Source organism: Coregonus lavaretus (genome assembly GCF_964263955.1).
Source record: "Coregonus lavaretus genome assembly, chromosome: 28".
Taxonomy (NCBI): Eukaryota; Metazoa; Chordata; class Actinopteri; order Salmoniformes; family Salmonidae; genus Coregonus; species Coregonus lavaretus.
The window spans coordinates 28,510,290-28,527,437 of NC_140015.1; the positions used below are offsets into that span (position 1 = coordinate 28,510,290).

Genomic DNA, 17,148 nt, shown 5'->3' on the forward strand with positions numbered 1-17,148 from the left:
TCTCGCTCACTTGGTAGTGAGTGGAAACTCCAAGCGGATGCCTCACATTTATACATCCGGTGAAATATCTGTCTCATTGTTTTATCTGTGGACTCACTGCACATTATTGAACACTTCTTTCAACAGGTTTTTTCTTTCCTCTGTGAAGCACACGCCGAGAGGACAGAGGGATTTCACGTCTTAATCACTGTAAATTTGAAGAAATGGTGAGCTCAACTAATGGAAGTATTACTGTGCTAGCGAAATTAGCTAGCTAGCCTGGCTAGCAAGCTATCTGTTGTTGTGTTGGGACCAACCAATTAGCTAGCTAACAGCTGCCTTATTGTATAGTTTATGAAATATCTGGCAGCACCACGCCTCATCAGCGTGGTATCATCCAGAAGGCGAGAGTACAGGTGCATCAAAGATGGGACCGAGAGAATGAAAAACAGTTTCTATCTCAAGGCCATCAGACTGTTAAATAGCCATCACTAGCACATTAGAGGCTGCTGCTGCCTATTGAAATCACTGGCCACTTTAAGAAATGGAACACTAGTCACTTTAATAATGTTTACATATCTTGCACTACTCATGTCATATGTATATACTGCATTCTATTCTATAATATTATTCTGTATCTTAGTCCATGCCGCTCTGTCATTGTTTGTCCATATATGTATATATTCTTAAATCCCATTACTTACTTTTTTGTGTGTATTGGGTACTGCACTGTCGGAGCTAGAAGCACAAGCATTTCGCTACACCCGCTATAACATCTGCTAAACACGTGAATGTGACATACAATTTGATTTGATTTGGTATCGTTAACCACGTGTTGTTTCCTAGATGTTTAAGATACATGGATGTATTGTGGACTTCTAACTAACTTGCATAATTGAGTCCATGAAAGTAATATAGTCTGATTTGCCCAGATTAGATATTATCGCTAAAAGAGGGGCAAAAATGTGTGTGGCGACTGTGACCTAGCTATGTGTTTACAACATTCACTGTAGTAACTAGCTAGCTATGCACTGTTGATCACTCTGGACAACCGCTAGTGGTCGCTATTGACCTTATTTTGAGTGGATCCGTCAAAAGACAGATACAATACATAGAGACCTCACCAGCGGCTTTCCACGCTGTGTTGAAATGTGTGGCCTGGTCCCCATATTCATTTTAACCACGATATATTTAAACCTATCAGACTGATCCAGAAGTCAACCCCAAGGCCTACCCTCTTGCTGATGCCACACTGAGCAAAACCATCCTGGACCTTGTGCAGCAAGCTGCCAATTACAAGCAGCTCCGCAAAGGGGCCAATGAAGGTGAGACAGACCTATCTGTAGTGGAACTACGTTGTTTTGGTTGCAGGGTTGGAAACGTACAAGTTGCTTACTCCAACAAGGGAGTTGTTACTGTGTTTTTCCTAGCATGTTTGGAAGAACAGCGATACAATAGACATGCCTCTTAAAGTATCACCTCACAGCTTCAGATTTGTCACTCTAACCTCTGCTCGCCCTCTCTTCCACCAGCCACTAAAACGCTGAACCGTGGTATCGCCGAGTTCATCGTGATGGCCGCAGACGCAGAGCCCCTGGAGATCATCCTCCACCTGCCACTGCTCTGCGAGGACAAGAACGTGCCCTATGTGTTTGTGCGTTCCAAGCAGGCCCTGGGACGCGCCTGTGGGGTCTCACGCCCCGTCATTGCCACCTCTGTCACCATCAAGGAGGGCTCGCAGCTCAAGCCCCAGATCCAGTCTACCCAGATGGCCATTGAGAGACTGCTGGTGTGAGCAGAGCTCAGGTTGGGGGTTGTAGGGTTAACGATGGGACGCCAGCTGCTTTTGTCATTAATTTTTTGTAAATGGGACAGGCTATGATTTAATTTGTTGTGCTGCTTTATGTTTGATGTCCTGTCAGACTCATGTACAGAAGATTCTATTTTGTAGGGCTGTGTCCATTTAGAAATGTTGGGACAGCATAGGCACAGAGAGCAATGAGACAGGTATTTCACTGGATGTATAAATGTGAAGCATCTGGTTGGCATTTCCACTCACTATCAAATATGGCGGGCAGTGGGAGAAGATGGATTTTGGGTGACATTCTGCATATTTTCTCATCGATTACACATTTAATCTCAATACAGTTTTCTGTTCCCAAAACTAGAATCTGTTATGAACAGAGTGGACTAAGTTTTGTAGACTTTACCCTTTGCAAAAGTAAAAAAAATCGCATTGTTAGGAGTGTAAAGGCGAATTGAGTTATTGAACGCACGCACTTCAGAGTAGGCGTTCCCTAATGGAAATATGCAGATGTTAGAACGCGCCAATAGGATATCGCTAGCGTGTGCTTGGCTCTGCCCATTATGACATTTGTTCCCATTGTAAACGACAAGCTGTGGTCTCTTGGTTTAGTTATAAAAATCTTTGGCATAGGTATATATCTGAAGCATGGGAACAAAATAAATTGTTTAACTTGTTATCATTATTATGTTGTAAATGTGTAAATTATATAAAGAGTGTATACGGGTCAGTTTATATAGGACGTCACACTAAGCATAGTAAAACCATAGCAATCACACTGTTAGCTTTCCTTATTTTGACCGTTTGTCTTAAATTGGTGCGTCTAAAGGTGAACATGTTCATTCCAGTATTCGTGTTTCATTTGGGAAACTTTCCTACATAATAAAATAAGTTTTGAAATGAAGATTATTTGATTAAATACATTGTGCATGTATAAATATGGAAGACTCGGTCTTGGTTAATATGATCCTTTTCATTGGAGCTTCCTGTTCAAGTTTCAGCATTGTACTTGCAGGAATCAAAGGAACCTATATGGGCAGATGGATGCTTGGGTAAAAGCAATGTGGCAAAATCTGTTTAGATCCTGGCATTTAAGGAGGGCACAAGATTAGCATGCCATTCTAGATTGAGATGTACCCAGAATAGTCAGATTCAATAATAACCATATTGGCATCCATATGCTTTTATTCAATTCATGGTACATGTTTGATCCACTTTTACAGAATTAAAATTACTATTGGAAAGCGTCATACAGCTCACTCAAAGTTACCCAGTCAACATTTACTAAGCATACCGATTAGACAAATATAAACTAAACCATATAACAGGCAGTCAAAAGGCAATTGAGAACAGACCTTACAAATTTGCATGACAACAAAACACTTCAAACATGGTTGGCTTTCTTTTCACTAATTTGTCTCTGAAATATTGTTTCACAATGGATTCTTTGGCCAATAAAGAGCATCTTTTATAAAGGGGAAATAATTATCTTCCAATTGTAATAAAATGGGTCATCCTCAACCAAAGAAACATCAAATAAATACAAAACGTCACATAAAAATACACTACGATGGTTGTGGAGAGAACATCTTGCTAAGTCACCGTTGTAAGGTGATTGAGTTCTACTAAAACACCCTGACCCCAAACATTCACGTAACATTAAAAGAGAGAGGGTTCCATAAGTGGGTGACGGGTCATCCATCCTAAATGATACCGTTACCATGGACACACAGTGACATTGCCATGGCAACAGAATGGACCCATGCCGTTGAGTGAGTGAACAGGCTTTCATGGTGAAATAAAGACCACTTTTGTCAGGCTTGCCATTGAGGCAGTCACACTTCTGTCCTTCTCCATGGCTTAAGCCTAGAGGCGCAGTGACTTGGCAAGGTCAAGACTCATGATGAGACAGAATAGCAGCCCTACTAAGTTAGTTAGCTGCCCTCTGGTATTCTCTGTGGCACAGTGACTTCTGTTCAGCACCTGAACAGCCAGGGACAGGTTGACTGTTTGGCAGAGATACAGTCAGAGCTCTCCAAAAGGTGGCAGTCTGACGCCATAGAAATGAATGGTACTAGGACCTCTATGTCTGGAGTACTCCATCCGTCTCAGTCCACAGAGAACTCGGTCTCCGAGGCGGTGCCGGGGCGGCTGCCCCCATGGGCGTCCTTCCTCAGCTGCAGAGAAACACAGCTCAGCCAGCTCCGGCTGGTGGGCATCTCCCCCACGATCTCCCAGCTGTCGGTCTCCTCACAATACCGCTCGATGGTGTCGTGGTACCTGGCGGACAGAGGGGACAGGTTGCATAGGCTCTGGTCAAAAGTAGTGCACTACATTCGGAATAAGGTGCCATTTCATCAAAATTAGTGCTATATATATATATATATATATATATATATATATATATATATATATATATATATATATATATATATATATATATATATATATATATATATATATATACACACACTGCTAAAAAAAATAAAGGGAACACTTAAACAACACAATGTAACTCCAAGTCAATCACACTTCTGTGAAATCAAACTGTCCACTTAGGAAGCAACACTGATTGACAAATTTCACATGCTGTTGTGCAAATGGAATAGACAACAGGTGGAAATTATAGGCAATTAGCAAGACACCCCCAATAAAGGACTGGTTTTGCAGATGGTGACCACAGACCACTTCTCAGTTCCTATGCTTCCTGGCTGATGTTTTGGTCACTTTTGAATGCTGGCGGTGCTTTCACTCTAGTGGTAGCATGAGACGGAGTCTACAACCCACACAAGTGGCTCAGGTAGTGCAGCTCATCCAGGACGGCACATCAATGCGAGCTGTGGCAAGAAGGTTTGCTGTGTCTGTCAGCGTAGTGTCCAGAGCATGGAGGCGCTACCAGGAGACAGGCCAGTACATCAGGAGACGTGGAGGAGGCCGTAGGAGGGCAACAACCCAGCAGCAGGACTGCTACTTCCGCCTTTGTGCAAGGAGGAGCAGGAGGAGCAATGCCAGAGCCCTGCAAAATGACCTCCAGCAGGCCACAAATGTGCATGTGTCTGCTCAAACGGTCAGAAACAGACTCCATGAGGGTGGTATGAGGGCCCGACGTCCACAGGTGGGGGTTGTGCTTACAGCCCAACAACGTGCAGGACGTTTGGAATTTGCCAGAGAACACCAAGATTGGCAAATTCGCCACTGGCGCCCTGTGCTCTTCACAGATGAAAGCAGGTTCACACTGAGTACGTGACAGACGTGACAGAGTCTGGAGACGCAGTGGAGAACGTTCTGCTGCCTGCAACATCCTCCAGCATGACCGGTTTGGCGGTGGGTCAGTCATGGTGTGGGGTGGCATTTCTTTGGGGGGCCGCACAGCCCTCCATGTGCTCGCCAGAGGTTCCTCCTAATGCAAGACAATGCTAGACCTCATGTGGCTGGAGTGTGTCAGCAGTTCCTGCAAGAGGAAGGCATTGATGCTATGGACTGGCCCGCCCGTTCCCCAGACCTGAATCCAATTGAGCACATCTGGGACATCATGTCTCGCTCCATCCACCAACGCCACGTTACACCACAGACTGTCCAGGAGTTGGCGGATGCTTTAGTCCAGGTCTGGGAGGAGATCCCTCAGGAGACCATACGCCACCTCATCAGGAGCATGCCCAGGCGTTGTAGGGAGGTCATACAGGCACGTGGAGGCCACACACACTACTGAGCCTCATTTTCACTTGTTTTAAGGACATTACATCAAAGTTGGATCAGCCTGTAGTGTGGTTTTCCACTTTAATTTTGAGGGTGACTCCAAATCCAGACCTCCATGGGTTGATAAATTTGATTTCCATTGATAATTTTTGTGTGATTTTGTTGTCAGCACATTCAACTATGTAAAGAAAAAAGTATTTAATTAGATTATTTCATTCATTCAGATCTAGGATGTGTTATTTTAGTGTTCCCTTTATTTTTTTGAGCAGTATATATATATATATATATATATATATATATATATATATATAGGGTACCATAGGCAGCCCAGATACTTTTCGTATTCTCCTAAAGAAAATATAATATTTTATAGGCCTTGCACCTGCCAAATCAGGGTCGTATTCAGTAGGCACCAAACGCTAGTAAACTGACAAATGGGGAGAAACTACATAAACTTGTTCAATAAAAATGCTTGCTTTCATTTTCTGTTGAAAACCATTTTGCTATGGTGTGGCCTAATAAATATAGCTGAATATGCTTAGATAAGGCTTGACATGGAGCGGTCTTTTACCTGTCCCAGCCCTCCTCTCCACCCAGCACGTAGATCTTGCCGTCCACCACGGCCACACCGGGCCGGTAGCGCCTCTCCCTCATATGGGCACACATTGTCCACTGGTTACTCTTGGGGTCGTAACACTCCACCTTGTCTGTGTTCTCTGTGGACGCGTGCCAGCCACCTAAGAATGGAATACAGGAGAAAATCCTAATGTATTTTTCCACAGACAATGTGGAAATATCCTCTTGGCTTCAAACTAGGGCCTTCCTACTTTTCTCCTGGTCATGTCACGTGTTCAGGGAAAGTCCGTATGTATCAAGCATCTCAGAGTAGGAGTGCTGATCTAGGATCAGGTCCCCTCTGTCCATGTAATTTTATTCATTGTGATCTAAAAGTCCAAACTGATCCCTGTTACCTATGACGTAGATTTTCCCCTTTAGGGTGCAGGCAGCAGAGCCGGAGCGAGCGATCTGCATGGGGGCCACCTCTGTCCACACGGACGTTTTAGGGTTGTACACCTGGGCCAGGTCTGTGCCGTCACCATCCTCTAGAACAGCACCACCTAGGAGCCAGGAGGACACTGATAAGTTACAATGATCTAATATTAAAGATGACCTGTAGACAATTCAAACTACAGCATAAAGCAATTACAGAAAAATAATATCAACCAAGCTGAACCTATAGTTGCTGTGACTGTCTACAGTAAATACTTTGCCTGCATTTATACAATCATCCCAATTCTGATATTTTCCCCACTAATTGGTCTTTTGACCAATCACATCAGATCTTTTTCAGAGCTGATCTGATTGGTCAAAAGACCAATTAGTGAAAGAAACATCAGAATTGGGCTGCCTGTGTAAACGCAGCCATAGAGTTCTCTGGAAGTGGGTGAGCAATGATCCCCTACCTGTGACATAGAGCAGACCATCCAGTGACACCACGGCAGGGCTGGTGACGGCCATCTTGACCGACTCCATGAACTGCCAGGTGTTGGTGTGGGGGTTGTAACACTCTACCGAGTCCAGGCGGGAACGGCCCTCCCAGCCCCCCACCGCAAACACATAGCCATCCAGCATCACCAGACCTGGAGGGGAGGGATGGGGACATATTAATGGAAGATCCAGCCTGCTCAACTTTAAACAGAGAGGATCATCCAATAGAAGTCTATCATCAAACAGAAGTCTGTCAGCACTCACAAATGATGTACTATATTGGCTGTTGTTTTATTCCATTACAGAAGTCATGGACGGGGACCTAACCTGTTAAGAAAGGTCACAAGTCCCCGGCTGTCCTTCTAACCAGTGTTATGTAAGATGTTTGTTTTTAGTGCTGACATGTCAGACAGTATATTAAAATGGAGAAATAAATGGGTAGAATTGACTGAATTTTTACCTAGCTCTGAGCGGGCTACGTTCATGGGGGCCATCTCCAGCCAGGAGTCGAAGCAGGGGTCATAGCGCCACATCTCTCTGCTGGCCGAGCCGTCAGGGAACTCCCCTCCAGCCAGGTACAGAGTGGAGCCTGGGGGAGAGAACATTGAGAGTGGAATAGATTAGAAAATAATAGTATTGAATAAGAATATCATAATTTGTCTATTCTGTGAGAAACTGAAATGTGTATTTTCTTCATCTTATACTGTACACAATTACAATAAAAAGAAACAAGCCATTCTCAAGCATTAGGTCAAATGTAACAAAGGTCCTATAACAATCTATAGCATACAGTAGTAGAATCCATCTTATCACTAGGTGTTAATATACAAACTAAACCAAATGGTCCTCACCTGAAACCACCAGGCCGTGTTTACTGACAGCGAAGGGCAGGCAGGCCAGACTCTTCCACTGGCTGGTGAGGGGGTCAAAACTCTCCACGCTACGCAGCACCACCTTGTCGTCCTCTCCCCCCACCGTCACAATCACCTCAGCTGTCCCTGTCACAGAGAGAGGCCAGGAGAGACAGATGTCACTGGGGAGCCACAGGGGACTAGGAGCTTCAGAGAGCTGATAATTGTATTAAAGGCAGTTGGTAGAACAATCATCCAGGCATGCCAGGGTTTGATGGTGTTTGTTTTAAATGCTGTTGTGTTTGCTTCGGAAAGTTTATTAAAGCGCAAGGCGTGTGGAGGAGTTTGACAAGTGGGAGGTTAAATGTGTGTGTGTGTGTGTGTGTGTGTGTGTGTGTGAGTCCTTGTGTTTGTGCGTGACAGGGTGTATTTTGAGTGTGTTTATGTGTATGCGTGTATGTATCCATGCGTGTGGTACCTACCTGTGGACCTACGTGGGCGTGCCCGGGGGCAGTAGAGCTCTCCTCGTCGGTCCTGTAGCAGCAGGTAGTCCTTGGCCTCAGAGATGAGCCTCTGACAGCGCTGGGACTCCCGGACCACCTCCAGAGACTCAATCACATCGTGGATGTAGTATGGGCTGATCAGTGGCAGGCGGATGTGCTCCAAGACCTGCAGGGAGACATGGGTTAGAATAACTGGAGACACATAAACTGAAAACAAACACACCCGCACTCACTGGACACATACACATAGACATGAGCAGACAGACACAGGCAGGCATCTCCATCCCACCTCTACAGTTTTATATACACATTAAACACAAGGACATAGGACCTAACCTTCAATTGATTCCATTGTACCAGAGCGACCTTGATACCTCCACCTTCCACTTAACATGATTGGATCGTGTAGGCTGCTGACCTCTGACCTATCCATAATGACACCGACTCAAATCTGAGAGGCTCTAAATCCTATTGGTGCCAGGCCAGGGTGACACCTCTCAGGGCCCATGGTTACTACAGGACCAAACAATGGGGTTCTAATCCCTAACGTTTATGTAACGCTGAGTGACTGACATCTGGGGTCTCGGACAGTCAGATCTACTGGGGATCCCAGAGCTTAAAAACCACACACACACCACAGTCAACAGAGAACTGTAGGGAGGGGGCTTAGCACAGAGCTGGCCACAATCTGTCGCCTAGATACCGCTCAACACACGGACAAATGGGGACCACTGCATTGACTGTTGTTTCCAAGCAGACCTTTTCAAAGCTCTGCCTGCGGGTGGCGCTCTTGTCCAGCCACAGCATGGTGGCCTCGAACACTGTCTCCTCCTTGGCCACATTCAGGTGGTCGCTGGCAATGATCTCTGTCAGCTTGTCTGCACACAGAGACAGGAACTCTTCCTGGGGGGGGACAATGGACCACAGGGCTGTGTTCATTAGGTTACACAACTGAGAATGTTTCAAAACGTTTTGACATTTAAAGCATAAATTAGCGTTTCTTATTGGAACAAGTCCAGGTAGTCCCTCCCTGTTTTAGTCTGGTTTCTTCCTTTTGGTGCCTAATGAACAGGCAAGGGGCCAGTCAGGGGAACAAAAGACAGTTGACTATGATGTCACTTCTCCTTTCTTTCTCACAGGCAAAGAATGGGAATGTCTAAACAATGACACATGAGATGTCCTCTCCTTCGTCTGCACCAATGACATGAGAGATGTCCTCTCCTTCGTCTGCACCAATGTTCCCTCAAAAAAAATTGGGCACTGAGCAAATTTCAGGTTTGCGTTTACTGTGAACACTGAGGATGTTTTGTTTCGGTATGTTACATTGAAAGTGGCTAATATTGCGTTGTTTCGATCACAATTACCACAGTACAGCAAAACGTTGATACTGTTAACTAAAGGGGAAAACTCTAGAAAGTTGCTTCTCTGCACGGTCTGATATATATTCTGTGCTGCAGTCCGAGGAGAGCTGCGCGCCCATCTTAGAGGGAACATTGGTCTGCACTGTTCTGAATTAACAAGACGGGTGAAACAAAATACCTCTCTGGGAACAGTGTTCAATGCAGCACAGATGAAGGAGAACAGAGGTGAAAAATACATTTTAACCTATTGAGACACACCCCAGGTTTGGACTACACAACCCAGACCTCCCTTCCTATCTCACCTGTTGGCAGACACTGCCGAAGTGCCGGAGGATGTAGTCCATGCTGCGTTTCTCCAGCTCCCTGCAGGAGTGGGCCTCAGCGAAGCAGTGGATGCCCACACAGTTCATCTCATCCATCTGGCGCTCCATGAAGCGGCAGCAGGCCTCGCGCACCGCCATCACGTCCAGGAGGTTGGCCGCAGCCAGCAGGGCCTGGGGGTCACATGTCAATTCAGGACAATGACATTTGATTTCAAGACAGTCAACTCAAGAGATTGATTGAGTTTTTTACATTTATTTAGGAAATGAAAAGTGCCATTTACTGTATTTCTGACTAGGAATGAAACTGACTTCAACTCTGGTGTACTACAACTTCCATTTAACAACTGCAACACTAAACCAGAAGCTGACTACAAAGTGAGACTAGAAGACAATGGTTCTACCTCACCTGCACATTGGCCTTGGAGATGACCACCTCAGCCGTGTAGGCGTAGCTGACCAGCATGCCAATCATCTGGGACTCCACTCCGTTGATGGCCACCCGCTCCTGTCTGGACTCCATCAGGTCTGTGGAGAACATGGCCTGAGGAGGACAGAGGGGAGGGCATAGCATTAGGAAAAGAGAGAAACTCCTGCCAGTGGAAAAGCGCCAACAGCAAATGATCACATTTAAGTACTTCAGGTCTGCAGTGAGTGACAATATAAGATGCACTGTCATCAATGAACTGTATCCATTCAGTAAATAGAATAGTTCAGGAGCAGGGGCATCGTCAGCTAGCTCATCCCCGTTGCACCACTGTATTGCACTCTGGGTCTCTGTAGTATAGTAGTTATAATAATAACCTCGAGGCCACCTACTTATATTAACGCACAGTCTGACTGTCCGGTATGAGTTGGTAAGTGTCAGTGGATCATACGCAAAATTGCCACTGGGGATTGGGGGACATATCCCCCCCCCCCCCAGTATTCTGAACAGGTCGATTATAGAATAACAGGAAATTGTAGAATACCAGGACATTTGATTTAAAACTGCTAAATGTTCTCTCAACCTCATGGCAAAATGTGAAGAATAGCCTGAGGTGAGCTATAAAACAGCACATTTCTCTCTGCCCCATGGCAAATGTGTAGAATCGCAGGAAATGAGCTTTTAAACTGCAACATTTTCTCTCACCCTCATGACAAAATTTGTAGAAAAGCATTATAAAACAGCACTGCGTTAGTCCGGGCCTGTTCGGACGCACTGCTCCTCCTCCGCTGTCTATACAGCCACACTATATATTTGCGCCCATCCCGCTACCAGTAAGTGAAGTATTACTACACTGCTAAAAAAAATAAAGGGAACACTTAAACAACACAATGTAACTCCAAGTCAATCACACTTCTGTGAAATCAAACTGTCCACTTAGGAAGCAACACTGATTGACAATACATTTCACATGCTGTTGTGCAAATGGAATAGACAACAGGTGGAAATTATAGGCAATTAGCAAGACACCCCCAATAAAGGGCTGGTTTTGCAGGTGGTGACCACAGACCACTTCTCAGTTCCTATGCTTCCTGGCTGATGTTTTGGTCACTTTTGAATGCTGGCGGTGCTTTCACTCTAGTGGTAGCATGAGACGTAGTCTACAACCCACACAAGTGGCTCAGGTAGTGCAGCTCATCCAGGATGGCACATCAATGCGAGCTGTGGCAGGAAGGTTTGCTGTGTCTGTCAGCATAGAGTCCAGAGCATGGAGGCGCTACCAGGAGACAGGCCAGTACATCAGGAGACGTGGAGGAGGCTGTAGGAGGGCAACAACCCAGCAGCAGGACTGCTACTTCCGCCTTTGTGCAAGGAGGAGCAGGAGGAGCACTGCCAGAGCCCTGCAAAATGACCTCCAGCAGGCCACAAATGTGCATGTGTCTGCTCAAACGGTCAGAAACAGACTCCATGAGGGTGGTATGAGGGCCCGACGTCCACAGGTGGAGGTTGTGCTTACAGCCCAACACCATGCAGGACGTTTGGCATTTGCCAGAGAACACCAAGATTGGCAAATTCGCCACTGGCGCCCTGTGCTCTTCACAGATGTAAGCAGGTTCACACTGAGCACATGTGACAGAGTCTGGAGACGCCGTGGAGAACGTTCTGCTGCCTGCAACATCCTCCAGCATGACTGGTTTGGCGGTGGGTCAGTCATGGTGTGGGGTGGCATTTATTTGGTGGGCCGCACAGCCCTCAATGTGCTCGCCAGAGGTAGCCTGACTGCCATTAGGTACCGAGATGAGATCCTCAGACCCCTTGTGAGACCAAATGCTGGTGCGGTTGGCCCTGGGTTCCTCCTAATACAAGACAATGCTAGACCTCATGTGGCTGGAGTGTGTCAGCAGTTCCTGCAAGAGGAAGGCATTGATGCTATGGACTGGCCCGCCCGTTCCCCAGACCTGAATCCAATTGAGCACATCTGGGACATCATGTCTCGCGCCATCCACCAACGCCACGTTGCACCACAGACTGTCCAGGAGTTGGCGGATGCTTTAGTCCAGGTCTGGGAGGAGATCCCTCAGGAGACCATCCGCCACCTCATCAGGAGCATGCCCAGGCGTTGTAGGGAGGTCATACAGGCACGTGGAGGCCACACACACTACTGAGCCTCTTTTTGACTTGTTTTAAGGACATTACATCAAAGTTGGATCAGCCTGTAGTGTGGTTTTCCACTTTAATTTTGAGGGTGACTCCAAATCCAGACCTCCATGGGTTGATAAATTTGATTTCCACATTCAATTATGTAAAGAAAAAAGTATTTAATAAGATTATTTCATTCATTCAGATCTAGGATGTGTTATTTTAGTGTTCCCTTTATTTTTTTGAGCAGTGTAATTTACAGTTTCAATGGAGACTCTCCCTGACTCTCTTTCTCTCTCCAACAGGCATTCAGACAGTCCTTAGTTCAAGGTATGTTTTAGCTCAACCTCCACCTGTAAACTATGAAAACTACAAAACTTGATAGTCAATGTATGATCAACTTAGTAGATGATATCCTATGTAAATAGTAATGTGCATCATTATAATAGTACTCAGTAATCTTTTGTGTATTATTAATATTTGAAATACTTTCATTGATGATGGTGACTTATCCTTTCAGTTATACTGTTTTCAAAGTAGCCCTCAAGAGGTCAGGGCATAAAATCATATCAGACTGTAGAATTGCAGGAACTTTTTTATATGTAAATATTCATAATTATAATAAAACTCAGTCTTCTTCTTTTGTGTCTTCTTAATATTTGCCTCGAAATACCTTCATTCATGATGGTGCTGACTTATCCTTCCACTTGTACTCAAGAGAGGCATAGTAAGTCATGTCAAACTGTGCAGAATTGCAGGAAATGCCTTTTAAAATGTCCTAAAACATTCACGTCTACTGTTTTTCCCCCTGAATATCTACACCACAATTTAATTTACATATACATTTTAGTTATTTAGCAGACGCTCTTATCCAGGAGCAATCAGGGTTAAGTGCCTTGCTCAAGGGCACATCAACAGATTTTTCACCTAGTTGGTTCAGGGATTCAAACCAGCGACCTTTTGGTTACTGGCCCAACGCTCTTAACCACTAGGCTACCTGCTGCCCTTGTAGTGTATGCAACTTTCTATGTCTGCTCTTGGACAATGTATGGTTTTGTACTCTTTTCCCAATGATAACTTCAACACTCCCTGAGGTGATTAATATAGTTGTACTGTACTGTACACCACTGTCCATACCTGGAAGTAGGAGCTAAAGGAAGCCAGTACGATGCGGTGACAGGGGAACTCCTGCCCCCCACAGCACAGTGTCACATCACAGAAGGCATTGTTGAGACGTAGGCTGTTCAGACCCTCCAGGACCTTGTTGGGGTGCCTGGCCTCCACGAACACATAGTCCTCACTGTCCAGTGAGGCCAGGGGAAAGCCAGAGTCTTCGATGACAGGAGATGGGGGCAGGAAGAAGGTGGCAGAGGGGGATGTGGCCGAGATGTTCACAGCAATGATTTCGGCCATCCTTTCACTTTAGTCAAGTCTGTAGGGGAGGAAGAGGCAGATAGACAGTAGGCTACAGTGTCTTTAGCCAGCAGATCTGACCCACTTGCTTACAGCTGCACTAGGGTCGGACAGCATTCCTGTGTAGATTAAGACACTGCGGAGCCGGCACGAGAAATGGCTCGGAAAACATACCTCAATTCAGGGATGAGAAATGTGTTGTATATGTAATTTTCCCAATATCCCAACTGTTACACCGACCTCATGCTAGTTAGCGGTAGCCACAGCAGCCATTATGGAATGGCATGGTGCGTTGAACAACAAAATTGCTGCTGTGGCTTCTGCTACCTAGCATGAGGACGAAAATGACACTTTTTCCAGAAAAACTAGTAGTCGTTCAATCTTCTCGGTGGAACAGTTTGGATAATGGGAAAATTCAGAGTCCAACGCATTTTCTCATCCCTGGATTGAGGTATGTTTTCCGAGCCATTTCTCGTGCCGGCGCCGCGGTGTCTTAAAGCAGATTTATACTTGATCCGACAATGCAGTCGGGAGGCTCCATATGAAGGGTGTGACGCAATAACGGAGCCTCCGGAGGTCTGTGGAGGCCAAATCAAGCTCCGTACGGCGATGCCGTGCGCCTCCAAAATGTTGTAATTATGTGAATAATAGCTCCGTATAGCTCTGCATTGACATGATTGGTTGGCGGTATGTCCTGTATAAACACAAACTCCCTTCCCTGACAACAGCTCTGCGAATTGCAAGAAGTATGAATGCCCTGACTTCTTCAGAGCCACATCACAGTAAATGCTGTGTCTGACTGAGCATGCAGAGCCTTTAAAACGACACAGGAATGCTGTCCGACCCTAGTGCAGCTGTAAGCAAAACGGTTGGATCTGCTGGCTACACTCTATTTTTCCCCAGCTGGCCTGTCAAGAATCCTTTCAGTCCACTGGGGCAACAGTCTCCTGTCATATACTGCCCTCTCCATAACAAATACTATATATATATATATATATAAAAAAGGAGGTGGCGGTGAGGGAATTCATAGCAGCATCACAAGTGTCTAGTACAATTTCAAGACCAGATAATGCATTCCAGTTCACACAACATATTGTAGTAATGACATTTCCCCCTTGTCATGGCAATAACACAATTTTCAACCAAAGCAATAATTATATTTGAGGAAGCAAGCTGAATCTCTCGATTGAAATAGTTCATTGAAACTCAAATTAGAACACTACAGATGCAATTCATGTGACTAATCACAATGAATGTGATTAAAAAACTAACTAGCTAGTTTGTTTTTGCCGAAGATTTCTGGAAAGCGCTGACTGACACTGCTGACAACTGCTAAGTTAAATGATGATCGACACTTGCCTCCTAAAAATTGTCTTTACTGCTCAAATTCTAAGACAGCAGACCATGCACTTCTACCTTGAGATCGTGATAATATGTAACATTACCTGATAAACATTGCCGCATCAATAGAACAATCCAAATTTGTCAGGTCTCGACCGATAAAATTGTTTATCAAGAGTCGTGACCACCAGACGCCATGTCTTCTTTTCTCTCTTTTGAAGTACAGCAAAGTAAAACAGAGCTCCTTATCGCCCCCTGCTGTTTAGGTTCTCGAAGGTCCTTGCTTGGTTACACGTTTACATTTTTACATTTTAGTCATTTAGCAGACGCTCTTATCCAGAGCGACTTACAGTTAGTGAGTGCATACATTTTCATACTGGCCCCCCGTGGGAATCGAATCCACAACCCTGGCGTTGCAAGCGCCATGCTCTACCAACTGAGCATGTAAGGTTACACCCTAAAAGGTTGATCCATCATGTACCTGTTCAAAGTATAATGTAATAAAACACATTTTGGGTATGCCAGTTAGTCATACTGTATTTTTTATCTAATTTGAAGCTCCACCTAGGTGTAACTCCACAAAAGATGTAACTCCACATATTATCACGAATAGCCATAATACCACTCCAGTGACTCATGGTTACATCAGAGATAAACTTTGAAAATGTCAGTGGTGATCCTATGCAATGTATGATATAGTCTGATTTCAAATAATGACCAAAATCTGCACACTGGTACATACAATACTGGTTGTAGTCCACTTACAGTTCAGGTGAAAACAACTATTCAGATTTTTACATTTTAGTCATTTAGCAGACGCTCTTATCCAGAGCGACTTACAGTTAGTGAGTGCATACATTTTCATACTGGCCCCCCGTGGGAATCTAACCCACAACCCTGGTGTTGAAAGCGCCATGCTCTACCAACTGAGCTACACGGGGCCTTACTAGAAAGTTTCATAAGTAAAACGTTTTAGACTTAAGTGATACTTGATCATCCTGACCATGACAAGTTGTCCACCAGACATGTAGATAACTGGCATGAACTTGTCTTCTCCCTCTCTCTGTGTCCTCTCCATTGTAGCCAGAATCAAAAGCTTTCCGTCTGCGCTGCCTGCTGGTGCAGGTGACTCCTCTTCCCTTCATTGCCTGGTTGACTGGGTCAGAAGGACCTCCTGACCGTGGCCTGCTAGGATTCCTTTTGTCTGCCTCTCTATCATATGAGCTATGTGTCTAATAAACATTTAAGATATTTTTTTAATTGGGTGGCAACAAAGGCTAGATTCACATTACTAGGTCTCAGAGTTTTTCCTGGTCAGGTCACGTGGTAAGGAGAAACTCATGGCACATTACAGTTCTGCATGGTATTTATCTACTTCATCAGTGATTCAGCAAGTGCCAAAAAATCCATAGTCAGAGAAAATTAATGCATGCAACTCATATGGAATAATTTCACAAAATGAATTTTTAATGGTGATACAAAGGAATAAACAATCATTCTTTTCAATGTTCCTGTGTAAGATACCCTTTGATCAACTGATTAAAAAACGTTATTCATTTTGGTTGTCATAAAAAAATCTATCAATGTACAAATCACAGCAATTAAAATGTACATACAAGATGGCACAACTGAATTAATCACAATGTCATCTCCTTTCTATCAATCATCAAAAGAGGGAACAAGAAAATCAAGATCAGAACAGTTTCCATTTAATAGGCTCTTACATTACATCATTATTCAAAATTAGTTGTGTGTTTCTCAGAGACATGCCAATGAGAGCATGCAGCTCAAATTATGTTTGAAATCTGTCAGTGTTTCTTCCTTCT

At 44.7% G+C, this 17,148-nt stretch overlaps 2 protein-coding genes across 2 annotated transcripts; one reads left to right on the forward strand and one right to left on the reverse strand.

Annotated features, from left to right (window-relative positions):
• The first annotated feature begins 44 nt into the window (after nt 1–44).
• LOC311103429 (NHP2-like protein 1) lies at nt 45–2,723 on the forward strand. Its single transcript, XM_084144995.1, has 3 exons — nt 45–206; nt 1,184–1,304; nt 1,512–2,723. The coding sequence occupies exons 1-3, from the start codon at nt 204–206 to the stop codon at nt 1,772–1,774; spliced, it is 387 nt and encodes a 128-aa protein (XP_084001121.1). The 5' UTR covers nt 45–203; the 3' UTR covers nt 1,775–2,723.
• Nucleotides 2,724–2,950: 227 nt separating this feature from the next.
• On the reverse strand, nt 2,951–15,536 carry LOC311103624 (kelch-like protein 24). Its single transcript, XM_084145223.1, has 12 exons — nt 15,427–15,536; nt 13,706–14,000; nt 10,412–10,546; nt 9,985–10,176; nt 9,081–9,224; nt 8,301–8,487; nt 7,819–7,965; nt 7,428–7,556; nt 6,943–7,119; nt 6,451–6,597; nt 6,051–6,216; nt 2,951–4,063 (listed from the first exon to the last, which is right to left on the reverse strand). Exons 2-12 carry the CDS (start codon nt 13,979–13,981, stop codon nt 3,892–3,894), a joined length of 1,872 nt encoding a protein of 623 aa, XP_084001349.1. The 5' UTR covers nt 13,982–14,000; nt 15,427–15,536; the 3' UTR covers nt 2,951–3,891.
• Between the last annotated feature and the right edge of the window lie 1,612 nt (nt 15,537–17,148).

Excerpts from the sequence above, each read along its gene's own strand:
- LOC311103429 (XM_084144995.1), top strand. Across the intron at positions 1,305-1,511 it reads CCGCAAAGGGGCCAATGAAG|CCACTAAAACGCTGAACCGT; the intron begins GTGAGACAGACC and ends CTCTTCCACCAG.
- LOC311103624 (XM_084145223.1), bottom strand. The coding sequence starts at position 13,981 with ATGGCCGAAATCATTGCTGTGAACATCTCGGCCACATCCCCCTCTGCC. Across the intron at positions 10,547-13,705 it reads CCTTTAGCTCCTACTTCCAG|GCCATGTTCTCCACAGACCT; the intron begins GTATGGACAGTG and ends TGTCCTCCTCAG. Across the intron at positions 10,177-10,411 it reads TCTCCAAGGCCAATGTGCAG|GCCCTGCTGGCTGCGGCCAA; the intron begins GTGAGGTAGAAC and ends TGTGACCCCCAG.